We start from the raw sequence: 27,148 nt of genomic DNA on the forward strand, positions 1-27,148 counted from the left end.
GATAGAGATTACCAGTATTTGAAATAAGCAAAAACGTAACTACAAAACAAGTAAGGAAGCCATTTTTTTATGATTCTAATAGCAGATACTGTTCTTTAGGGCGTATTCACACGTAAAAGGTTTTTATCAAGTTTTTTTTAATGCCGTTTTTTAAGCCAAACCAGGTGTGGATCATAAAAGGAGAGAACGTTTAAAGGGCAGATACTACTTATTTTATTTGAATGCACTCCTGGTTTTGGCTTAAAAAACAGTTTACCGCATAAATACACCCTAATTTTTGTATTGCCATTGTGATATCTGCTGACTATATGATGTCTTGTAGATCCTCCTCTGAAGTGAGCCTCCCTGATCCGCCTAGGTACCCTCTGGTTAGGTCCTACATGTCCTCATATGAAGTAAGTCGATTTGTGCAGAAGTGTCAAAAGGAGAGAGATGATGCCCTCCGGAGAGAGGAATCAGCCAGGGACAAACTGAAGCGTCTTGAGGTGTCTTCACGCTGTCAGATCCAGGAATTGAAAGTCAAGCTTAAAGAAGTGACTAGCGAAAACAAAAATCTTCACCGAACTGTGAAGAAACTCAAATTAGACCTGGGCCTAGAAGGCAATCCAAGATTTAAAGGTAAGACAACCAAGGATATTATCAAGGAGCTACATGAGCAGGAAGACCAGTGTTCTCATCTAAAAGAGGACAACCAGCTCCTCTCTGTGCAGCTCAGAGAAATGGTCCCCATTATTGTTAAGACACAGAAACAGAAATCTGAGTTGCAGACTCAGCTTCAGGATCTGGAAAGCAAAATGCAGGTTTTGTCTAATGAAAACACCCAGCTGTCCCAGCTTTTGCATGAGTGTCGGAAAGAAAAAGAGGACTTGGAAAGGGCTCACTTGATGCTCAAGAAATCCGTAGAAGATGCCAAGAAGGTTACAAGCCGGTCTATACAAACAACCACGTCCATCCCCGTCATTTTACCAACCACCTACAAGAAAGTCTCCAGAGAATCCACCAGCTCACAGGCATCACAGGTTAAGCTGGAGAAGAGAAAAGTTTCTTTGGACACCAGTAACTCCCCACCAATATCTGCGGACACCACACAGAAATCTTACTACAGGGCTTTACGCAACCAGTCCTGACAACCAGAGTCTAGTGTAGACAACGTTTCCTGATATTTACGGATATCTGTTCGTTTTTAGCTTATTTATGTTTTTCTTAATGAACTTTATTAAACGTTATATTTTACTCTTACTAAAATTCAATGTCTTGCCATTAGCAGGGAGGTAATGTCTGTCCGGAAGGAGTAAACATTTACTTCTACCAAATCACGGGTCTAAAAATAAAAAACACCAAAGGGGGCATCCCCATCTTACGTATTTATGGCATATCCTCAGGGTTTGCCATAAATGTGTGATAGGTCAAGTGCCACCTCTGGGACTTTCACCAATCACCGATTTTGCAGCAGCCACTCTGCCCATTGAATTCATAAATACATCGTAGTCTATGGGAATTCCAAAAATAATCTAATTCTGCTTGAAGCCTGATACCTCTTTATTGAATTCATTGGGGAAAGCAGCCACTGTGATGGACATGGTCATGATCGGCGATGGTGCCAGAGAAGGAACCTGACACACATTTAGGTGGGGGTCCCAGAAGTTGGAGACCCACCTATGAGGTGTTTATGGCATACTGAGTTTTGCAATATCTGTCACTAACTCCGAAGGATATCATAGAACTGAAGGGTAAGGCTCACCAAAAGACCACCTCTTTGAGAAGACGGCCCTCTTATCCAGACCACATTTCCTGGGGCAAATTTTCAGTTCCACCATATACTTTGCATACAGCCCATCTTCTTTGAGAAGACCACCCCCCCTGAAAGTCCAGCTTAAAATCAATATTGGGTGGCCATCCCAAAGAGGTTTCACTGTTTATAATTGCTTCCTGCGACCCCACAAGGAACTTTATTTGGTGATTGTGGAATGACTTGATTTAACAGGAACAAAATGCACAAGATTACTGATATTTACAGTGTAGATTATTAATACAGGGTCAGGAAGGGATTTTTTTTTCACCACAATTTGTAGACAAATTGGACTAGGCCTTCAAATGATGTTTTTTGCCCTCATCTGGATCAGCTGGTTTGTAAACATCAAAGATTGAACTCAATAAATGTAAAGAATTTACCAACCCACTATGTAAAGTACAGATTTTCCTGCAGGTTTCAGCCCTTCTACATTGAAAAGTGAGAAACCTGCTGTGAACATCCGCAACAGAATTAATCATGCTGCGGATTTTAATATCTGCACCATGCGGAAAGTGTTCTGCAGCATGCGGATGATATTTGTTCAAATCTCATCCACATGGCTGTTACTTTAATCCGCTACAGCATTTCCGTCCTGTGCGCAGGTGGCCCTACTCTCAGGGGGGGATTCACACGAACGTGTATTGGGTCCGTGCGGGCCGCGTGGTTTTCACGCGCCACGCACAGACCAATACAAGTCTATGGGGCAGTACAGACAGTCCGTGCTTTTTGCGCAGCGTTTGTCCGCTGCGCAAAAAGCGTGACATGCTCAATATCTCCGCGTATTTCGCGCATCACGCAGGTCGCACGGAAGCACTTCCGTGTGAACCGACTGTTTCGCACACCAGCTGTCAAAAGGATGAATGTAAACAGAAAAGCACCACGTGCTTTTCTGTTTCCAAACATCCAAACGGAGTGTCTTTGAGATGAGCGAACCCGGACAACCAAACCGAACTTCACCGGGTTCGGCCGAACTTGTTTTGGCCGAACCCGACAAAAAAATTTCCGGTACGCGACGTCAGGAGACAGTCACTGTCCAGGGTGCTGAAAGAGTTAAACTGTTTCAGCACCCTGGACAGTGACTTCCGATCCCAATATACATGAACGTGTAAAAAAAAAAAGAAGTTCTGACTTACCGATAACTCCCGGCTTCTTCCTCCAGTCTGACCTCCCGGGATGACAATTCAGTCCAAGTGACAGCTCCAGCCAATCACAGGCCAAGCACAGGCTGCAGCGGTCACATGGACTGCCGCGTCATCCAGGGAGGTGGGGCCCGATGTCAAGAGAGGCGCGTCACCAAGGACGCGTCACCAAGGCAACAGCCAGGAGGGAAGTTCTCGGTAAGTACAAACTTTTTCTTTTTTTTTAACAGGTTTCTCGATATTGTGATCGGCATTCACTGTCGAGGGTGCTGAAAGAGTTACTGCCGATCAGTTAACTCTTTCAGCACCCTGGACAGTGACTGACGTCGACTAGACCCATCTCTATGATGGCGGCTGCGCGAAAATCACGCAGCCGCGCATCATACACGGATGACACACGCAGCTGTCAAGTGGTTTTTGCGCGCGCAAAACGCCGCGTTTTTTTGCGCGCGCAAAAACGCAACGTTCGTCTGAATCAGCCCTTAGGTGCTAAACATTTGTAATATACTGTGTGGAGCTCCCAGTGGCACATGCACAACACCCTATCCACCCCCATTAGACACATTGGTGGGCCACCATATACTGACAATGTCCTAAATTAAATGGTTATGTCCTAGTGACAAATACAATGTAATGTTATGTTACTATGTTCTTCCTTCGTTTAAAAATGTTTCTTAAAAATTATAAAATAGTTACAGACCATTTCTCAATCCATACAAGATTGTCCTACTCTACCGCTGGTGTGTGATACAAGGCTGCTGGGGGCTAGCAGCTGTTTCTTAAAATGTTTTTCTTCATATGGTTTGCCAAGAACATGAGATGAGAATCTTGTCTCTATAATTGTCCCACAATAGACAGTGACCAATGATGATTGGTAGGATCAAATCCTCCTGCTACACGAGAAATGATACACGATCCAAGACATATGTTCACTTCCACTAGCAAGTAAATGTAATTCTGTTAATTCCATCATAATCTTTTTGCGGACACCCATTTTTTGAAGGCATGTCAGCTAGTCATGGCATAAAAGTGTAATCAATGGCCGACCACCATGGGGCCACCTGGATAAAGCTGGGCGGAGCCAACTGGAGACGTAATGGCACAATACATAGCTGTTGTTAACTCAGTAGCCAGTGGACAGATCTGTAAACCTAATATGGAGAAACTTAATATGATCTGGTCTAAGGTCAACTCATTGAGGTCTCTAGAAACCTGATACTAATTCTGACCTTAGCGACTGGTTTATTCTATTTGTTCAAAATTGGTGTAATTAATATACTTACCTTACCGTAGTCCAGTGATGCCTCTCCCTGCTGGCCGCCGCTGCAATGAATCTCTCGGCAGGGCTGGCAAGAATGTTGGGCAGTGCATGTGCAGAGCACAAGGATGCCCGACTGGTCAAAGCGCTAGGCATTCTATTTAAATCCCATGCACACTGGCCTCAGTGCCATTTATCAGTGTTTGTTCCTTAACCTGGTTTTGCTATCCTGAACTTAAACTTTTTACTTGTGACCTGTTTCTGTCCCTGGCTACTCTCTTGGATCATCCCCTGTACGCATACTCTGCTCTACTACATAACTGTTACCGAACCCTAAATTGCATGACTACCCTAATGACTTAGAACCACGCACCCAGCTCTGCTACTTTACCATACCCTAACCATGGATTGCCTGACTACGATCCTGACTACTGCTCTGTACTACGCATCAAGCTCTACTACTTCACCGTACCCTAAGTCTAGATTGCCTGACAACCCTACTGACTTCTGCACAGTAACATGCATCCTGCTCTGCTACATCACCATGTCCCAACCCTGAATTACCTGACTACATTTTTGACTACTGCTCAGTTCCACGCACCCAGCTTTGCTACATCACGTATCCTAACCCTGGATTGACTAACTGCCCTCCTGATTACTGCTCAGTACCACATAATCAACTCTGCTACATCGCTGGATTGTCTGACTACCCTCCTAAACTGTACCATGTACTCGACTCTGTTACATAATTGTTGCTGAACCCTGGATTGTCTGTCTGCCCTCCTGAATTACGGAGCTGTACCACATACTGGAGTCTGCTACATCCCCGTTACTGATCACTTATTACGTTAGTTCTTCTTTTCCCTGGAATTTATTTGACTCCCAGTCTGGGGAAGAAGGTTGCTATATGTGAATTGTGCTGCCTGGTTGGTTCTTTTTCTAGGTATCATATGAACTAGACCGTAATATTTGGCCTATATCATAAAAAAAACACAAAAACAATACAACAGTACAGCAAGTACTAATACATCATATATTATTTAAGGGCAGAACAATGGATGCAGCGACACTCCAGAGAATTCCTAGAAAATGATGTAGGCTTTATTCAACCAAAGTATATGAAGAATGCATTTTTCATATACTATGGGTAAATAAAGCCTACACCATCTTTTAGAATTCTCTGGAGTGCCGCTGCATCCTTTCTTCTCCATGTACTACTGAAGGGGATTGGAGTTAACCCATTGAAGCTGAGCAGCGCAATGTCCTCCTGTGGTCGAGCAGTTCGGGACCCCATTCTCACAATTGGTGGGGTCCTAGCGGTGGGGCACCCAGTGGGAAAACCCCTTTAATCTAATATGTATGGACGGTTTAAAGCTTTCTGATATTTTTGCAATTGGAACACTCTTCGGAAAGAACATTTTCCCATGAAAAATTGTTCTTATTGAGACATATATTGAGCATTTACATTGCCCCACATGTATTTTTCTCAAACGATATCACATGCGGCTTTTGTTTACCATGGGCGAGAAAAGTTTTAAACGTGGAACGAAAACTGCCATCGGTTTTGACGACCCTAAAACGCTATATAGGAGCTAGAGATATTTCAGAACACATCCATGTACAGCGGCAGTAATAACGCACACCTTAGAAAAATAAGTTTTAACAACTCCTGCGCCATATGCAAATTACTCTCTAAGTGTCCGCTGGCCGTTTCTTTAGCAGGCAAGTGTCAAGCGATCTTGGCAGCAGCCCCTTCATCTAGACTTGATTGACATCTGACACCTCCTGCGTCATCCGCTGTCCCCTGCAATGAGATGTCAATGAAGCCTAGATGTAGGGGCTGCCGCAAGTTCGCTGGACACTTGCCTGCTTAAGAAATGCCCAGCAGACACTTCAAGAGTAATTTGCATTTAGTGTAGGATTTGGTAAACCGTATTTTTCTATGGTATGCTTCATTACTGCTGCTATACATGGATATGTTCTGAAATGTCTCTCTAAGCTCTATATAGCGGTTCAGGGTTGTCAAAACTGATGACAGGTTCCCTTAACTGCAGCCTATACCTCATATTTATTCTACTGATCTAATTTAACTAAAAGACAACACGTCACAGACTGGTATCCACCCTATAGCTTGTAATAGGACTGGGCATGCAAAACTAAAACAGAACACAAGAAGTATCACTTTCCTTGTGTTTCTGTTAAATAAAGTTGTGCTTGTTTAAAATATCAAAATCAGACAGCGGATAGGGCAGTCCTAAATCGAAGGTCCAACATCCCGTCAGGCAAGTGGCGGGACAGCCCTACAGATGTTCTGTAGGCATTTTTCACGCAGGCAGTGCGGAAGGCAGCCCTGGAAGGGCCCTTCTCTTCTCACGCCGCGCTGAGTGTTTGAATGTGGGAAGCGGCAGCGACATGAATGTGATCGGAGAGAGAAAGGTACGAGGGGCGCGGGCCCGGCCGAGGGGGGAGCGCGACATGTGCCTGCAGCGTATCCGAGCTGTCTCCCTGCATAGTTAGGGAACTACAAGGCCAAGCCATTAGAAGGTCTTGCTGCGGGCTGGCTATGCATAGTGAAGAATCTATGTCAAGGCATGATGGGAGTTGTAGTTTTGCAACAACAGGAGTCATTCCTGCCTGGCTGAAAGAAATTTTATATCAGACCTGCCAGCAAATGTTGGCTTGTGGCAGCCTGTGGTATACAGTCCGTTGAAAGTGACAAATTTAAAGTTTCCGACCAATGACAGACTTAGCTTCTAAAGTGTAACTAAACGTTCAACAAACTTCTGACATGTCATAGTGACATGTCAGAAGTTTTGATTGGTGGGGGTCCGAGCACTGAGACCCCCACCAATCGCTAAAACAAAGTGGCAGAAAGTGCTCGTTTGAGCGCTGAGCCTCTTAGTTTCTGTTTGGCTTTTTCCGGAAATCAATGTAGCGGAGTAGGGGCTCAATAGAAAGTCTTCTTGTGCGGTTGAACCCATCTTCGTAATGTCCGACCGCATGTGGTTAATGACCGCGCTGCCAATGTTGTTGCCGGACTGCTTGTGTTTTGGCTAATGGTTCTGCAATGATTTAGATTGTGAGCCCCAATAGGGACCGTAAAAGAGGACCTCTGTACAGCGCTGCGTAATATGTTGGCACTATATAAGTAACTTAAATAATAATTATGAATTATATACAATGGTTCATTGCAAGCACCTAACAAACTTCAACACAAGTGAAAACGATGTCCATAAACGATGTGCGTAAAAAACCCGCACCAGAACTGCAGCATTACAGAGGCAGAAAAACGCACACAGTTGACCGCATACGGTTTTCAAATGCAACAAAACCGCATCAACGACGCACCGTGTGGCCTTACCCTCAATTTGTGGGATATATCAGGCAACAAGCGACATGTCAGTTCTTGAAGTTGATGTGTTGGAATAAGGAAAAATGGGTCAGAGCATCTCCAAAACGGCCGGTCTTGTGAGGTGTTCCCGGTATACAGTGGTGAGTACCTATCAAAAGTGGTTCAAGGAAGGAAAGCCGGTGAACTGGGTCATGGGCACCCAAGGCTCATTGATGTGGGGGGGGTGAAGGCTTGTCCGCCTGGTCCGATACCACAGAAGAGCTGGTGTAGCTCAAATTAATGAATCCGTTACTTCTGGCTATGATAGAAAGGTGTCAGAACCCAGAGCATCGCAGCTTGCTGACCTCTGTCCACTGCCAAAGCGCCAATAATGGGCACATGAACATCGGAAATGGAGCAATGGAAGTAGGTGGACCGGTCTTATGGATCACACATTCTTTTACATCATGTGGACGGCCGGGTACTTGTGCGTTGCTTACCTGCGGAGAGAGAAGATGGGACTAGGATGGACTATGGGAAGAAGACAAGCTGGCAGAGGCAGTGTGGTAATATGGGCAATGATCAGCTGGAAATCTTTGGCTCCTGACATTCATGTGGATGTTACTTTGACACGTACCATCTACCTAAACATTGCTGCAGACCAAGTACACCCCTTCATGACCGCTGTATTCCCTAATAACAGTGCTCTCTTTCAGCAGGATAATGCGCCTGCCACACTGCAGAGTTTGGTCAGGAATGGTTTAAGAAATATGACAGAGATCAAGGTGATGACTTGGCCTCCAAATTCCCCAGATCTCAATCTGATCGCGCATGTGGGGGATGGGCTGGAAAAACAAGTCCGATCCATGGAGGCCGCACCTGACAACTTACAGAACATAAAGTATCGGCTGCTAACGTCTTGGTGCCAGATACCACAGGACACCTACAGAGGTTGTGTGGAGTCCATGTCTCAACGGGTCAAAGATGTTTGGGGGCACAAGGAGTACCTACACAATATTAGGCAGGAGGTTTTAATGTTATGGCTGATCGCTTTATGCTCATGAATATCTGAGGTTTTTTTTGAGGGGGTGACCTGATAAGATGACTTCTTTAAATACAATATGGCAGTGTTTCGTATCTAATCATGTCACTGGTTTCTTGTATTACAGGTATTGGGATGGAGAGTGGCAGCCAGTCTTGCCTGGGCGGTTATCTTGTTGCCACTCACCTGCTTGGTCTTCATCTGTCTTAGCAGATTCCACATCTTCCATCCAGCACAATGCTTCATGGGTGAGTGATTTGTGTGCAGTGTATGGAGTATTATTTTACAGGATGTTGTAGATGATCATCCTCAGAAAGGAACGATTAGGTCTCTAAGGTTCTGATCACTTTAGCGTCATGGCTTTAAGAATGGATCCATCATGATCCAGTTTTTGAACTCACTGACTTGTAATGTGCCCATCATATTTTGATCCATAGTGCTGGATTATTTTTGGCCTGGGTTTGTTGACTGAGTCTTATTTTTGGGATTGGTGGGTCGTAGTAGTTGATATGGCATAAAGCTATTGTGAGTCGCCACTTTTAATTTACAGGGTAGCCATACATTTAAAGCTGGCCATGCACTTTCCATAACTGTTGGCTGAATGATCGTTCAACCAACGGCTATTCCTAACGACTCTCTCATACACTGCATGCTCGGCTCGGCCAAGCCTGTGTGTGTTTTCAATAGAGAGAAGAGAGGGAGCCGCTGCCGGGCTTGTCTAACAGAGGCTTATCTACTAACAAACAAAAGGATCGGGCATTTGGAAATTTAACATGCCCGACCCTTCTCTCTCCCAACATCTGACGTCCGGGGAGAGTCGGGACGCCGCCATAAACATTAGGTGGTCGGCTGAAATTGGTGGGTTTGGCCGAAATACATCGAATGTGTATGGGCAGCTTTAGAGAATTATAGATTTTTTTTCTGGAGGGAATACATTTACATATTTTCCCAATAAGCGGAACACATTATTTAAATAAAAAATTCTGTAATACTGTGGGGGAGGGGTGTTTTGGGCAATGTTGTGATACATATTGTCTATGTGCGAGGGAAACTGTTTGGTGTTTAACGTGAGTAAAGCAGCCACTGAATCTCCGCTTTCAATCCAACGTAAATTTGTATTAAATTAAACTGGTATCGGGGCATATGGATGACTATAGTGTGGGGAGGGGGGTCCTTTTATAAACCGGAGCAGCTGAGAATCGTTTTTCTCCCACTCTGAAAGACCTTGTGTGTCCATGTATTTTATAAATGACAATTCAATTGAATGGTCGCCGCATAAAACTACAACTTATCGCTGTCCACAACCTCAGACGCTGGGCTTGATGTCCTCTTCTTTACTAAAATCCATCATTCTGCCGTCCAGGGGGTTCTCTATTGTAAAATAATTGGTTATATTATTGGTTTACGATACTCACACATTTAATCATGGCTTTCTTGGTTGCTGTAGACTCCATAAAGGACGGCCTCAGCAGCTCCACGTTCTTCTGTCTGCTGCTCCTATGTGTACTGCAGGCTATTCAGTGTGCCTTCAATGTGCAGTTCCATTCAGGTAAGACAATGAAGCATTGCACTACATTATATATGGCCTCCACCTTTAGTCATTTATGGCAAACAGTAGATTTGCCATAAATAATAGAGATCAGAATACCCCTTTAAACAAGTATAACTTCTGAGCAGAGATGCTATTATCATTTCTACACGTTTCAGGGATATTTCTGGCTTCTTTTCAGTAATCCCATTAAAGGACACTACAGTCAGTCCCTCCCCAGCCTGAAGTAACAACAGTTGCATTTAAAAGGGTTTATATGATGGCATAAAATTGATGGCATATCCTCTGGAAAGCCCATCAATATCGGATCTGTGGATGTCCGGCTCTCGGCACCATCTCCAATCTGCTATGTCAAGGGGCTGAGGTGCTCCGGCGGGCGCTGCTCCCGCATCATTATTTGCACAGCTCCGTACTGCACAACGCCATCACGTGCATGGCGGTTGCGCACAGTATTACAGAATTCCCCGATCCAAGTGAATGGACGAAGCTGTAGTACTGTGCACGGCGTTGTGCAGTGCGGAGCTGTGTACGCAATGAAGGGGAAGTAGCCGTGGCCCCTTCAAACAGCTGAGCGTGGGTTCCGAGAGTAAGAGGCTTTCCAGTCGGATATTGATGTCCTATCCTGAGGACAGGCCATCGATTTTACGTCACCGGATAACCCCTTCAATACACAGCAATTAATAAATAGTTTGACCAAGTCCTGGCATCTGCAGTTTTGCATACAAGAGATGTCACACTATCAAAGGGGTTTTCCCATAATCCTCATCACCTATCCACAGGATAGGTGATAAATATCTGATCGGTGGGGATCCGACCGCTGCCCCCCCCCCCCCCACATCGTTCACGAGATCGAGCTTACCTTGCTATCTTCGGCACACCCATAGAAATAAATGGAGCCGTGGCTGAGCATGCGTACTACTGCTCCATTCCTATGGAGCTCCCAAGAATGGCCAGGTAAGTCCGTTCGCGTGATCGGTGGGGGTCCTAGCGGTCGGACCCCCACCGATCAGAAATGTATTACCTATCCTGTGGATAGGTGATAAATATTGATTATGGGAAAAAACCCTTTTTAATGTGAAATGTGTGTCTCTTAATTAAGAGACCATTCCTATAAGTATGCGGCTTCACCTATGATGCTTGGCGCACACTCGGACATCTATCAAGTTCTGCAGCGCCACCTGAGACACAATGTTCTCCAGCATGATTTATATATGATGCTATTGCTGTTATCCACAGTGGTGCCTGCCATCCCTAGTTCCCGGCTCTCTATGATTGGACTGATCCTGCTTCCACAGCATGTGCTTCACTCTGTCGTACATGCCATTATGGGGGTGCTGGTGTTTTGGTGCTGCACCGTCCTGAGTCAAAGTCATTATCAAGGCCTGAATGTTCCATGTATTCCAGACCCCAGGTAAGTTCGTATGTGGCCCTTGTGGTTTATAATGTAGAGATTTGTACAATTGATCTAATGCTGTATGTGTTTTTTGATCTCATCAGTGGTCATGAAGTCAACAGTCAGGCAATGTGTCTGAATGAACGTTACCTCTTTCTGCTGCTGACTGGAGGCTTTATGGGTTACGGTTACAGCCTGCTGTACTTTATTCGCAATATGAACTGCTTGTCTTTTCCATCTGTCCAGGTAAGAACTAACACGTTCATGTATCTATTATATCACTGCCGATATTTTTACCCCCTTAAAGGGGTTTTCCCACAAAACACATGTATCCACTGATGGGCAGCCTATTAGGGCCTGCTTCAGGCTTAGTGCAGGAAGGGGTAAATAACAAAACTGTATATGTTATTTTGGAAAGCTGATTATATTATGAAGTTGCACTTTGAGAAACGCCCTAAAATACATTTCGGCTCTGTTCACACTTTTCTGTCCTATGCTGAGCGTTTAGCCCTGTTGTAGGCAACTATATGCCATACAGATGCATACGTCGCCCATTGACACCCACTGTAAAAAAATGCACAGTATACAGTTGTTTTTTTTTTTTGTGGGATCCCCTAGTATTGCGCTTTTTCAGTACAGTGGGGGAATAAATAGGTACAATGCCGGAACCTATGCCAACAGGATAGCTATGGCCTACATAATAGGTTATTTTTGCATCATGGGAATTGAAGTCGGTCACTGGTTGTCGTTCCTCCGCATTTTCGGAAAAGATAAAAAAAAAACAGGCTTGTTGACTACAGATAGGAGAGGAGACTGCGGCACTATTCTGCAATAAAACTGAATGTGCCGTCTGCTCCTTTTATCATTGTGAGATCAGTTGAGTGGGTGATAGCTGAAGGGCGAAAGTGCACATAGTCTAAAGGATTATTATTGTACTATAGAACTGATTTAACATTTAGATCTACAGTTTTACAAATTTATAACCCTAACTTTTCATCCTTTAATAAGCAATTCAAGTATTTGCAGTTCCGGCAGAGTGTCCCGAAACTTCTGAAGCATAGCTGTATCCGGTCTTTCTACCTGACCCGAAACTTCACCGCTGTCTATTTTATTCTGGGTATGTTTATTAAAGGGGTGTTCTCATCTCGGACGTTTATACATATCCACGGGATATGCCGTAATTGTCCGATAGATGTAGGTGCCACCTCTGGGACCTGCACCTATCTCTAGAACAGGACCACCCGGCCGTACCTTCTGTCCTTATGGCGGTAAGGTGCCCCGTTCTAGAGATAGATGCAGGTCCCAGAGGCGGATCCCACATCTGTCGGACATTTATGGCATATCCTGTGGTTATGCATAAATGTTCAAGATGGGAAAACCTCTTTAGTGTATCCTGTTACATACACAGATATACATAAAATATCTAGATGCACATTTCTCATAAAATAGATTTTTCTTTAAATTTCAGGCTATATTCCTCGGAAATGGATTCAAGCAGTCCTAAATCTCCAAATAGATCAGTAAGTTTTTGTCTTTTTTTTGGTGTATTTTCCATGGTGGGAACCGTAAAAGCCATAAAATGCCTTCACACCTGATCGTATAGTAATCACAGACGTGACATTTGTGTGTTCTGTGCAGACATTTGCCACCACTGGATACTCTTCGTGGGCTTTTTGATTTGTCGCTATTTTACCAGCTTTGGCTGTCTGGCGTGTTCCTTCTAACCATCTGGTATATTGTGTGGCTGTTCTTCCAGATTTACGCTACAGAGGTCAGTAGGATAGATGTGTTGTATTTCATATAAGGCTCTGTTCACACAGGTCTAATAAGGCTCCGTGGGCGAGCCGTATATTTAGTGCCAAAAACATAACTGGACCCCGACCTGAGTGCCTTACCCCTACACATAAGATCCATTATACAGATGAGTGACTATCGTAGCCAGCGTATATCTGGCAGAGCTTGTGGTTCATATTACGGATGTTGCTGTCTACTAATATTTTATGTAGAAAACCTCAATGGCTCCTTTCCCTATACATGAATCTAGGCCTCATTTATTAAAACTGTCCAATAGAAAAACCTGTCCTTGTTCCTCCTAGCAACCAATCCCTGCACAGCTTTCATTTTTCACACTAAAATATGAAATTGAAGTTTTAATTGGTTGCTATGGGCAACAAGGCTAATTCGATAACTGATAAATGTGTGGTATTTCTGTCATGTTAGCCCACCAAACTATGGTTCCCCCTTTGAATTCAGCAACTCTTTGTAACTCCCATGTTTCACACGTATTCATTTTCATGATAAAGCTTCGACTTGTAGGATTGCCGCTATTACAGTAGATTTGTTGCTTATATGGCCTCAACCCTTCTATGCTTCTAGACTCGCGTGTTTCCTGTGCAGACTGCCTTTCCTGAAGAAGCAGCAAAATGTCTCCCAAACGTCATGAGCTGTAATTCTCCTCTACTAAAAGTGAGTGGCGGCTTCTATGTTTTCGTTGTTCTATATGGATGCCATGATGAGGCATTCCCCTACATCGTTCCCTCTTATCAGAATGGCGAGCTACTCCAAAGAACTGCTCTTGCTTTGGCGGACAGACGCCGGCGGTTTCACGGTCAATGACACCTGAGCGTTTCAGCAGCTGGACCCCCCCCCCCCCCACAATCCGCCTTCATTGCCAGGTTGGATATATATGACAAGGCGGGTGTCTAGATACTTGGTTCTCAATCTGTGCTACATCTACCCCAAGGAGTACTCATACTGTGTATTCAATAGGCAGCACAGTGTATCATCATAGTTGTGGGGGTACTTTGAGGTAACTTGTTTCAGTAGAAGGTGCTTGACTTAGAAACGTTGAGAAACTCTGGTCTAGGCAACTCTTTTAATTCTAGCACTTGGTGGGTTGGGGTTGCTTTAAGATGCGGTTATATAAAATGGTAGCGGTAGGATTGGGAAGTTATTGTTTGTTTTTGTTTTTTTACTAAACTTTTTGTGTTTTTATTTTACTTGACTTAAAATAAAGTGACTTATGCCTCATGCTAATGAATTAAATATTAACGAGCAAATTTTTTATGATCTGTGTATAGAGATCACAGGACAGTTATGGGGTTTGGCAGTCAGAAATCCCCCCCCCCCCCCACCATGTTCCAGGGGTTGCACCTTCTTTTGGCAGGAAGCTTCATACTAGCTGCCTGCTGCTGTATAGATTTCTTTATTGGTCTCTACTAACAGTGACTGATGCAGGAGGAGCGCACGGTACTGCTATGTGGCAGTCGCTGTCTGCCTTCTCCAGTCTATGATGGCTTCTACCAATGGAGCTGGATGTTGGCACTGACCACATCCAGCGTCGTGCACCAGGCGAAAGCCCCAGTCATATGCAATGAAAACCAGGGAGAAAAATCTGGACACCAGGGCAGTATTTCGAGCTTCCGTGGCGACCTTGTGATTGAGTTTTGGCCAGTCCCGATATGTCATGGAGATTTATTAATAACTAAATGCCGTAATATGTCATTTCCTAGTTTGCGTCTGCACGAACGGATAGAGATGAGAATTATTGTAATTGCCTTGATGCATTTTCTTTGTCCTCCGCAGTATCTGGCCTTCCAAGACCTAATGCTCCTATCTCAATATTCTCCATCTCGAAGACAAGAAGTGTTCAGCCTCAGCCAGCCTGGTATGTGCCGCCTGAAAACATAGGAATCCGAGTCCATTTCTTTTATCCGTAGAATGACTGACTGATTTCCAGACTAATTTATTTCACTTAATGTTTGACAGGAGGACATCCTCACAATTGGAGCGCGATCTCCAGGGAATGCCTCAGTGTCTTAACCAATTTGACATTAAGACTTGTTGCTCACCAGGAAGCCGCTGCAAGTAATGGACGTGTGAAACTCTCATCATCCTCTTCAGAGTCAAGGAAATCTTCCAGCAGCTCGGGTATGTCCCTCTCCTGGCGTAACTAATGCTTTGTTTGAATCTATTGCTAGTAAATTAATTGCCAGTATTCGAGTCATGTTATCCATTTCATGGTTATTCTACAGTAACATGGTTAGTAAGGTTGAAAAAAGAAGCCCTTGAAGTTCAGCCAACTATCCTGCAATGTTGATCAAGAGGAAGCCAAACAACCCCTATAAATTACGGTGGCTCAGTGGTTAGCACTGTTGTCTCGCAGTTCTGGGTTCAAATCCAACCAACCACAATATCTGCATGGAGTTTGCACGTTCTCCCCATGTTTGCGTGGGTTTTCTCTGCGTTCTCCGGTTTCCTTCCACACCCCAAAAATATAACAATAGGGAATTTAGATTGTGAGCCCCAATGGGGACAGTAAGTGAGGACCTCTGTACAGCGCTGCGGAATATGTTGGCGCTATATATAATATATAAAAGTAGTTTCCAATTGTCTTATACTTGGACAAAATTCCTTCCAGACGCCAAATATATCCGAATAGATCCCTGTATATACAACCCATCGCCAGTAATCTACTATATATAACTTGTCATGATAGATTGCTCTATGAAATCCTTATACCTGTGAGTGCAAAATGTAAAGTATTTTGTCTGCACTTCTTAATATAAAATTGGTACAGCTGTGTAACACCGGTCCACCTCTCCTGACTTAGACACCCAAAAGTTGTTTTGTGTGACTGTACTGAGAAGGGTGGGCTGCTGCACTGTTTCGATCCACCAAAAACTACAGGTTATATTAAAGGTCTTCTAGGCTTTGGACAATCCCTACTTGTTGGAGAAGTTCATTGACACTATGTGATCTGCTGTAATTTGTAGGGAAACCAGTCAAGAAGTGCACAATTTCCCTTACTTGGCTTAGGAACATTGAGAAAACCGGTATATAGGTGTATGGTTGTGTTCATTTGCAGTTTAACAATATGCACTTTATTTGTTAATTCTTTAAAACACAATTTGACTATCCACTGTATGGCCAGATGTAGTGTAAAGTTAGCCTACGATGTACATATCTGGGGCTACCAGTGATGGTGGATTTTGATGTTTTTATTAAACTTGTTGCCCACCGATATGCCCATTCTACTTTCGAATCATGCAGAACAACTTGCTTATTGTGGGAGCTTTCTGACATATATTATATTTTGACATCAGTATGGATGTGGTCATTTTTCATCTTCTCTTATTAATCAACAAAAGCTCTTTGACGTTTTTCCTTTGTGGCTGGAGTTCTGCTTACAGGCTTTCCGCTTCTATCGTTTATTTTATTTTTCAGGCACCTCCTTCATTAATGACATGGTCGACCCTTCACCAAAACTTGTTCTAACTCCCGGGACCCCTATCCCTTCACTCCTGAAGCCTGGTACTTCTCTCAAAGCAAAATGGGACTCTGGAAGTCCCTTTGCCTCTCCTGCGATTGGTCGCATCGCTGGTGTTGTGGACCCAAATTCTCCATGGCATGGATCTGTTCAGAGCCCCCATGTTCTGAGAAGAGGTACAAAGCTGTGGACTTGTGGCCCTGGTGAGTGCACGAATTCATGGCCCCAGTGCTTATATTGTGGGGATTACATCTAACATGTGACTGGATTTCCTAAAAATGTAGATAAAATCCAGTGCAAACCAGAGTTTCCTATTTGAGTTCTCACCTGAAATCCCGCAGACTGCAGATCGTGTAGTTTCTTGAGTCCTTCTGCATAATAAGATACCCCCCAGAATTTGACTTGGCTGTTGCATAGCAACAATCTTTATATGGAGTGGGTGACCACAACAAATCTCCATCATACTGTGTGATCTGCTGTTGTCACTGAGAGATCCTTTGTATTGCTACTCGTCCTCTGTAGAAGATGTATGACTATTGCTATACACAGAGGTCTTCTCCACCCTCAGAGCTGTGACTAGACCCTGTTTTCTACCATGGTAGACGAGTTTGATTTCTGCAATCAATATGTCTGTCGGAAGATGTTTTATATTCGTCAAGCAGTTTTAGATTGGGAGGTTCTGGGGGGGGGGGGGGGAAATCTTAAGTGCTTAGGGTTTAGGATTGATGATCAGTGCTATAATGGGGTGTAGTATTGAGTGATGGAATTTTCTGGTAATTCTAGAAATGCTCCACTTTAATAAAGCAGCACACCAGTTCATAGCAGCAACAGAGAACTGGTCATTATAATTTCCGCCTTTTTGGATTTAAGTTTTAATAGTTTGAGCGTAATGAAATCCTGATTTGTTAAGCTCTTATTCTAGAACCACACTTACGTTAGATTCTCTGACTAAAATATTCCCCTTAACCGAATAAGGTACACCCTGGGCAAAACGAATGCACAGTGTTCTGCCTAGTGCAGGGCCTGAGGGGGAGGAGCATGACACAGGTGATCAAAGAACACCAGAGAGAATCTGTCATGCTCCTCCCCTCAGGCCCTGCACTAGGCAGAACACAGTGATCAATTCTTCACATGTATTATTATTATTGTTTGTTTTTTGTTTTTTTTAGACCTCCAGAGGAACGGCTCAGAAGTTTCTCCAGTCTCTAAAACCAGGTCTAGCCCGATCAGCAGTGACGGGCAGCGTGTCCTCTTTGCATGGCTCCAGAACAAACAGGAGCAGGTAGGTGCAGGATGTGAATGTTATGCTGGTCATACATGTTGATTTTCTCGCCCCATGCAATGATTAGGGCTAAGAACATGCCACGGCCGACAACCAGAAGCTCATGATATTTCCCTAGTGGTGGGACCAGCTGAACAATGATGGCTTTAGGATGGACACTTGGCCAGATCTGTGGTGTGCAGCTGTGTACAGCATATCCTGGACAATAAAGTTTTTGTATTTTCTGTGAACTTTATTAGTTATTCATATTTGTTGCTTGTTTTATGTACAGGCCTTGTGGCCACCTTTTTAATTCCATTTTGATCTTTCCTAATATGTGATTAAAAGTAGGAATGAAAGCTTCTTGCATCATCTATCTCTAGAATGTTTTAAGATATTTGTTATTTTTCTTGTTACCAAGGAATTAAATGCTATGCCCACCTTTGCAACCAGCTATTTATTTTTTATTTTTTATTGCTCCAATGCATCTAAACTGAAAAAATTAGGCAACATTTCAAAATGTCTTGATTTCAAAATGTCCTACCATTTTGTGTCTACAGCTCCTATTCAGACCGATGTGTCTCCATGGTAACAGACTACAAAGGCACCCTGTGTAGTCTGATATTGCATTAATACTCTCTTCCACCAAAGGTATATTAGCAAGAAGTAGCGGATGCATTGGCGCTATAAACACAAAGCTAGGAAATCCATTTAAAAGTTCCTTCATTTTTAGATGCATTAGAGCATTAAAAACAAACTTAACTGTAAAGGTGGACGTAAAAGCACGATTATCAAAACGGTCTTTAAGAAGTGCTGTTGCCGTGTGCAAAAGAACTAAATATCAATATAAATACTTGTAGATTAGCATTGTATGTTTATCACCTACAATTTAGTATAAGTAGAAAACGTTGCCTTTTCCTTATTCTTTGTTTTTTTTATTTTTAGGTCAAAAATTTCTTTGCAAAACGAGTTTTGTTTATGTACATATTCAGCAAGGTGAGAGATTTGACTCGTTTTTATTTTGCAGTATCCCATTTGAAGTTCTTCTTCTGTGCCAAGTTTATCAAAATGTCATAGACTTACAACAAAGCATATTAAGGGGTTTTCCAATGAGAGAAAAAAATGATGGCCTATCCTCAGGATCAATATCTAATAGGTAGGGGTCCGGCTCTTAGCACCGCCACCAATCCGCTGCATTGAAGAGGCGTTTCACAGTACGGGTCAGTGACGCAAAGGAAGGTGAAGCAGCATCCGAAGAGCGCCGCGGCCCCTTTAAAACAGATGATCAGCGGGGGTGTCGAGAGTCGGACCCCCACCTATTCGAGACTGATGGCCTATCCTGAGGATAGGCCATCAATTTATTTTTTTCTCACTGGAAAACCCCTTTAAGTACAAAAAGAAAACTTTAACCTTGTACTTAGCCATGCGAGTAACACACATACCCCCTCCCCTGCCTCTGATAAATGTAACACTGCAAATTCATTAAAATCCATTAATCCAGCATCAATGGGACCTAATGGGTACCAGATTATCAAATATTCTGCATTTTTTAGACCGTTATAGAAAACTATAAAAAAATAAAAACTCGCTTGTATGGGCAGAGAATCTTTAGAAGCACAAACTAAAATGTTAACTCAAGATCTGACGCTATAGCTTTGTGTTTCAGAGAAGTTTCCTCATTGGTTTTCTCGGCTTGGTCTTGTGAAATTGCACATTTATAATGTAGTTCTGTACAGAAAACAAGTGCCGAATTATCAGATGCCAGATTAAAGGGATTTCACTGTACAACTTTGAGTCTTGTATTAATATCTTTAATCAAATAAATCCAGACATCCAGAAAAAAAATACATGTATTTTGTCAGGAGCATATAAAGGCTTCGTTATCTCTCATGCGTAGAATTCATTGGGTTTACATACTTTTGTCTTACAAAATGCTGATTGGTGGTGATTCTGATGGACGCCGCGTGCTCTGCGGTTGTTTAGGAGGACGACTGTATAAGATTCTTTGGTATGATGTGTATTTGTACAGATCTGCTCCTAAAATATTATTTTTTTCCCTTGTAGCATCCAGAGGCCTCTAGTCAGGAAGTGTTTGCTGATTCACAGATCCACATTTGGGCTATGGAAGGTGCGTGAACCCTGTTCTTGATCCCGGTTATTTCCTAACCATGTACGGGTAAGGCCACACGAAGCAGCCAACAACTGCAACGACACCAGGTTCGGCACGGCTGTCAAATAACCTCTTAATGGCTGCGCGTTGTTGCGGGCAATAAAGGGTGCATTAATTAACGGCCGCACAATTTTGCAGGTAAAGGACCGTATTGCCCGGAACAACGCGCAGCTAGTAACCGGCTATTAGACAGCCGTGCCGAAAACATTGGGTGATCCCCGCCGATTAACCCCTTAAATGCAGTGGTCAATAGCGACTGCCGCATTTAAGTTGCTACACTAACATCAGCAACCTGCGGCGCAATTGCGGGTGCCAATGGTTGCTATGGCAACTCGAGGCCTAAAAAAAGTCCTCCTGGTCTGCCATCTGTGGAAGGCGATTTAGGTCCTGCCAGAGGCAAGACCTAATACGCTGCCTGTCAGTTTCAAACTGACAGGTATGATACCCTGCAATACATAAGTAACAACGATCCAACAGACTAAAAAAAAAAAAAAAAAGAATTTATAAAAAAGTAAAACTTTAAAAGTAATAAATTTTTTTAAAAAACCTCCCTTTTTCCTTTGATATTAGAAAAAATAAACTATGCATAATTGGTATCGCCGCGTCCGTAACGTACTGAACTATAAAAATATAATGTTATTTATCCCACACGGTGACCACCATAAAAAAACGAATAAAAAAACTATACCAGAATCACTATTTTTATTCACTTCAACTCCCAAAAAATTGGATAAATGGGGATCAAAATCTCACATGTACCCAAAAATGGTACCAATAAAAACTAGTTTGTTCCGCAAAAAACAAGCCCTCACACAACTTTCCCGATGGAAAAATAAAAAAGTTATGGCTCTTAGAATATGTTGACACAAAAACAAACTTTTTTAAAAACCGTGATTTTATCGTGCAAACGCCATAAGACATAAAAAACCTATATATATATAATATGGTATCGCCGTAATCGCATCGACCCGCAGAATAAATTAAAGATGTCCTTTATAATGCATGGTGAACGCTGTAAAAAAAAGCAATAGAAGTTTTCACGGCCTAATTACACTAAATTCAGCCAAAAACCTGTGGGATGAAAATGCTCACTATACCCTAAATAAATTCTTTCAGGGCTGTAGTTTCCCAAATGGGGTAACTACTGGGGGGGTTTTCACTGTTTTGGTCCCTCAGGGGCTTTGCAAATGCGACATGACACCTGAAAACCATTCCAGCAAGCTTGAGCTCCAAAAGCCAAATAGCGCTCCTTCCCTTCTGCTGTGTATCCAAACAGCAGTTTATTACCACATATGAAGTATTGCCGTAATCGGGAGAAATTAAACATATGGGAAATGTTAATTAGTAACTATTACCATATGTTTTACAAGCAGATAGCTTTAAATTCAGAAAAATGCAAATTTTCTCTTCGGTTTTGTGTTTGGTCACCAATAAATACTGAATTCTTTGATCAAATTTTTCCACTAACATAAAGTACAATGTGTCACAAGAAAACATTCTCAGAATTGCATGGATAGGTAAAAGCATTCCCAAGTTATTAGCACATAAAGTGACACATGTCAGATTTGAAAAAATCGGCTGTATCCCCAAGGCCAAAACGGGCTCAGTTCTGAAGGGGTTAACATGATTGTCCAGGCTTTTAAATATATATGGCTGCTTTCTTCCAAAAACCGCACCACACCGGTCCTGAGTTTGCGAGTGGTATTTCAGCTCAGCCTGATTCACTTTAATGGAGCTGATCTGCAATACCTGACACAACCCCTGGACAGGGGTGGTGCTGTTTCTGGAAGGAAGCAGCTGTGTATTTTTAATCCTGGACGACTACTCCTTTAACCATTTCCAAGATCTTTACTTTCCTAGAACGCCTATAATGTCTGATATTACACATTATTGATGAATCTCTATATTTAAGTTATATACTCATTCACATTGGTATATTGTCATGGCCATTCATTTCCCTCTGTATAAACGTGCTTGAGAACGCGAACCCCTGTGCAGGTTTGTGGTTGTTGATCAGAACCGTTATGGGCTGTTTCTGTACTGCAGCTCTGGCACGCAGCCACAGTCATGTTTAGTGGCGTCAGTAAATGGCGCAGTTAATTTTAATACCACTTCTACATGTGCTGCTTATTCTTTTAAGTTTCGTAAGACTCTTTAACAAATGCATCTCTAGCACGATCAATTTTTTTTTTTAACCCTTTAGACTGCCCCATTTATTTGTATAGTAATCCCTGTATTTCTGGTGGTTTTTCAGCTTTGTCCCATCTAGTGGCAGCATCTTTCTCAGAAGACCGAATGGGAGTGGTACAGACCACCCTCTCCACTATACTTGCCACACTTCTTACTCTACAAGAGGTGAGTGCCACACCAATTCAGGAGCTTCTACGTGCATGAGGCAAAAAGTTAGAATATGCCCCCACCCAAAATTGAAGAGTTGGACTACATGTGCCAGGTGTTGTCACTAGGCTGTATTTTTACACACTGACATTGTCCGATCACTGCCGTGTAGATCTGTATAGGAATCCCATTGACATGGGGAGGGGTAACGCCCAGTTGTCAATTTATTAATTTTCTGGAGGGGTTACAGAGGAACTGCACAGTACTAGGAAAATCTGGTTAATGGGGTATACAAGTATTTACTAAAATATACGTGTCAGGAGAGCTGCGATGTTCTCTTTTTAAAATTCGCTGCTGTTTTATTGGACTCTTTATATTCCAGGCTGTAGAAAAACATTTTAAACTTCCACATGCCTCCAGCAAACCAGCCAGACCTACATCGAGTTTAGTAGATTCTACCTACAAGACGCTAAGGTTCGCTGTGAGATCCACCCTGAAGACGGCAATCTACAGGATAACCACAACGTTTGGAGAGCACTTACAGTAAGAATATAATATGGGGAGGGGCTGTGATGTGGCCACAAATGTCTAACACTGGATTTTAATTACAAGTGGATTTTGGGTTTCTTTTTATAATTAAAAGTTGTACAGTTTTTCAGTACGCTTTCTGTAGCAATTCTTCAACGTTTTCAAGATCTCTGCTTGCAGTCAATTCATTAGGAACCTTTGTTTACTTAAGAGTAAATAGAAATCTGTCCTTGTCCTGGTGACGGTCACACAAGTGCTCTGCTTGTAACGACTCGTCTCAGATAACTGTTCTGTGATGGCCAATGCACCTGTGTGATCATCACATATCCAGGACAGACTTTTATCTACTGGAAGTGAATAGTGAAGGTTCCTAATAAATTGACTGCAAGCAGAGATCTTGAAAAATTTGAGGACTTGATACAGAAAGTGTAGTGGACAATTGGAGAACTTTTCATTATACCCCTTTGTAGGGTATTTTCCCACAGGTCGGATATGCTGCGTAAAAGTACCAAGCATGTCCGAACTAGAACCCGCAGAGAATTCCAGCCGAAAAACCGCACCAAGTTGTGGTGCAGATTTTTACTTGGGAAGGCAGAGGTGGAAAAAAAACAAAACCCAAAGCTTTACCTCACTGGCATTACCATAACGCGTCGCTCTGTTCTCTGCGCAGCCCGACCTCTTGTGATGACTCCATGTGACTGCTACAGCCTGTGATTGGCTGCAGCAGTCACATGGGATGAAACGTCACCTTAGGAGGCCAGGCTGCACGGAGAAAAACGTTAGGACAATGCCCAGGGGGTAATTCTTAACCTTTTTTAATAAATTTTTTTGCAATGTTTTTTTGGCCAAAATCTAATGATTCCGCCGCAAAAATTGCAACATTTGCCATTTGTTGCAGGTTTTACCTCCCCATTAAATTCAATGGGTAAAACCTGCAACAAAAGTGCAATGATTCCGCAATATAAATTGACGTGCTGCGGATTAATCTCATCGGCATGTGGATGAAATTTGTTCATATCTCATCCACTTTGCTGCTGCTGTAAATGCACAGAATTAAGTTTCAGAAATTCAGCGCTATTTGCGCTACGTGGGAACCCGGCCTTACTGTTGGCGTTAATCCTGGACCTGTTTCTTTTTATCCAGTGCTGTTCCTGTATCTTCAGAACATCGGAAAAAACTGCAGCAGTTCCTTGACTTCAAGGAATAATCCCTCTGCTGGAAGACGGCTTGTGTGATCGTGTAAATCTGCCGCTGGACTTCACCAAAACTTACATCACAATAAGAGTTCTCACTGTAAAATAAACCACCAGCACTTCTTGTTGCGAGCTTTATTTATTTGTCTGCCTGTCTCATGTCTCTTTATGAACTGATATTTTTCTATGTTTTTGTCTGACTTGTAATTTTTAAAATAAGTGTAATCGACGTTACAACATTAAAGGCCAACAGTTTTGGAGCTTATAAAGTGTCAGACATTATTTTTTATCTGTACAATTTATTTATTTTTATTTGTTGTTGGACATGGATTTATTTTAGTGCTGTCCAAGTTCATTTAATGTGATGGTATAAAGGGGGTGGCACAACTGGGCAGCATGGTGGATCAGTGGGTGGCACTGTTGCTTTGCAGCACTGGAGTCCTTGGTTAGAATCCGACCACGGACAAGATTGCGGCTTCCTGCAGCCCCCCCCCCCCCCAGTGATATCGGCTAATCATGAAGACTTTCAGCAGGCGGACTCGCGTCAATCAACTGAGCACTGCTGCGGCTTGCTTTTAGCTTCATGCACATGACTGTGCTTTTGGAACCGCAATTTATCCACATTTTTTTGCGGATAAATTGCAGACCTATTCATTTCTATGGCCCCATGCACGCGACCGTGACTTTACATGGATTGGTGCGGGGGGCGCAAAACCAATGTGCTTGTGTGTATGCCTTAGACAAAGGTTTAAGCAATTTCCAATCCTTGTAGTACTATCACTCCCATGTAGAAGCCCACAGGGCATGGAATATATGTCCGCATGGCGTTTGTATGTTCTCCTTGTATTCTCCCAGAACATACTGTTAAATTGGGCTCAATGTGTATGAGATACATTTGTGAGCCTTTAAGGGTAAGTTCACACAGGTTGCATTCCACACGGATTTTGGCATATATTCCATGCCGAAATTCACAAAAAACGACTCCCATTGATTTCAATGGTAAATCCGCTTGTTAATGTGCAGAAATTATTCTGTACAGATTTAGAATCTGCAGCACAAAATTAAGTGACTGGTCATCCAATTGATGTGGATTACGTGAAAAAAAAACGGGATTAGCCCAATTGAATAGGGCTAATTCTCGGGCGGATTTGTGGCACATCTAACTGAAAATCAGAGTCCACGTTAATATTTTACTAATGAAGTAAAATATACAAAATACTGTAGACTAGTGCAGCCATTTCTACTGCTACAGGGACCAGTTTTACTATTTTGTTTCTCAGGCAAGGGATATTTCTATAGAAAACAACCCAAAAAGTTTTTGGCAAAAGTTGCAAATTTCAGGGTGTATAAGCTACCTAAATCAGCCTTGCGTTCAAGGAATTGTCTCACAGATTGAAGACGCCATAGCAATTTACCTATCAACTTGGGTCCATCTTGTCTAACACCAGGCAGAAACTGATTTTGCTGGGGAAATTTGCCAGCGGCTAGAAATTTGTAGGGGAAATGTAGTATCGCATGTGGCCGTTCACTCGTGTCTGCAAGAGCAACTGTTTTAGCGACTCTCCGTTCCACAGCTCATCGTGGGCCAAAGGGGCGCTCTATGACGTCCATATGCCCGAGAACATTTGCATCCTGTCAGGACCCGACCTAATATTTGCTTAATTTAGGTCATTTCAATAATTAGTATTTTCAACAGCCTTTCTTTCTTCAATATACTATGTGACTTTAGATTTTTTTTTGATTTTTTTTAAATGTAGCAACTAGATTATGTAACATAGGGCAGCGGTCCCCAACTCCTTTTTTTTTTTATTTTTTATATCCAAGGACAAGTTTCATGCAAGACGATTCTTCCATGGACCGGCGGGGGGTGGAGCTAGGTGTTTCGCGTCAGTTCACTCTTTGCGTAAATACTGTGGATTTTCCGCAACGGAATTAGATGCGGAAAATCTGCAGCATAATACAGTAGCAGCAAAGTAGATGAGATAGGACAAATCTTATCCACATGCTGCGTAAATAGCGGAAAAAACGCTCAGAGGTTGACATGCGGTGGAGAGTTTTATTCTGTAGCATATCGTTTCAGGTTTTCCCCATTGAATTCAATGGGGAGGTAAAACCCACAAGAAATAGCAGTTATTGCATTTGTTTTTGCTGCAAAAAAATGCAACACGGGGGAAAAAAAAATTATACTTACTCAGAAGTCTGTTTCTTCCTCCAGTCATGCTCAGCAGTTTTCCGCATGGCGGGCATTCCAGCTGAAAAACTGCAACACAATTTGGTGCCGTTTTTCGTCTGGAATTCCCTGTGGCCACCGGGGCAGATACCGGATAATGCGGCCCGGTACCAAATGATCCACGGACTGGTATTGGTGTGCGGCCCGGTGGTTGGGGATCAATGACATAGGGTGGCTGTCCTGCAGTACTACATGACGACTACTAGGGGGCGCAGGTATGCTTCCAAAAGTGGTATCAGTAGCGTTACACAGGGTGCTTTAAAGGTGTACAGAGCACATATAGGGGAGTGCAGCATAAGGGACAAAGATGTGTAAGGAACGAAGATGCAGAAGATCCCCCTGGAAGGGAAGTGAAATGCCAGGAATTAACAGTCTTTTGTACAGTAAAGGTAGGACTTATGTATGTTTTTGCTCCTATAGGGATTTGATCATGAGGATATCAGACTGTGGTCGCTGTGATAGAACTGAACTAGTTTTGGAATATTATGTGACCTCTTAAAAAAAAATAAAAATAAAAATGCAATATGACTGCAGCATATTCAATTTTCTGTTAAGATGGGGAGAGCCATGTATCTTACTGATTCATAGACTGTCCTATAGAGCAATATGAGGCGGTGTAACATCACAGTAATATAAAGCCGTGTTATCTAGAGCAC

At 42.8% G+C, this 27,148-nt stretch overlaps 1 protein-coding gene across 2 annotated transcripts; it reads left to right on the forward strand.

Annotated features, from left to right (window-relative positions):
- Window positions 1-6,468: 6,468 nt before the first annotated feature.
- NDC1 (NDC1 transmembrane nucleoporin) lies at window positions 6,469-24,384 on the forward strand. Of its 2 annotated transcripts, none has more exons than XM_075833044.1 (18): window positions 6,469-6,625; window positions 8,690-8,810; window positions 10,010-10,111; window positions 11,348-11,522; window positions 11,609-11,750; window positions 12,513-12,621; window positions 12,973-13,024; window positions 13,143-13,275; window positions 13,881-13,970; window positions 15,090-15,171; window positions 15,273-15,434; window positions 16,731-16,949; window positions 17,943-18,055; window positions 18,980-19,030; window positions 20,099-20,162; window positions 22,459-22,559; window positions 22,924-23,084; window positions 24,213-24,384. In XM_075833044.1, the coding sequence occupies exons 1-18, from the start codon at window positions 6,602-6,604 to the stop codon at window positions 24,274-24,276; spliced, it is 1,965 nt and encodes a 654-aa protein (XP_075689159.1). In that variant the 5' UTR covers window positions 6,469-6,601; the 3' UTR covers window positions 24,277-24,384. The 2 variants fall into 2 exon arrangements, with proteins under 2 accessions (XP_075689159.1, XP_075689157.1); XM_075833042.1 differs by having other exon boundaries at window positions 6,470-6,625; window positions 16,731-16,976.
- The last annotated feature ends 2,764 nt before the right edge of the window (window positions 24,385-27,148 follow it).

The sequence above is a fragment of the Rhinoderma darwinii genome, chromosome 7, assembly GCF_050947455.1.
Source record: "Rhinoderma darwinii isolate aRhiDar2 chromosome 7, aRhiDar2.hap1, whole genome shotgun sequence".
Taxonomy (NCBI): domain Eukaryota; kingdom Metazoa; phylum Chordata; class Amphibia; order Anura; family Rhinodermatidae; genus Rhinoderma; species Rhinoderma darwinii.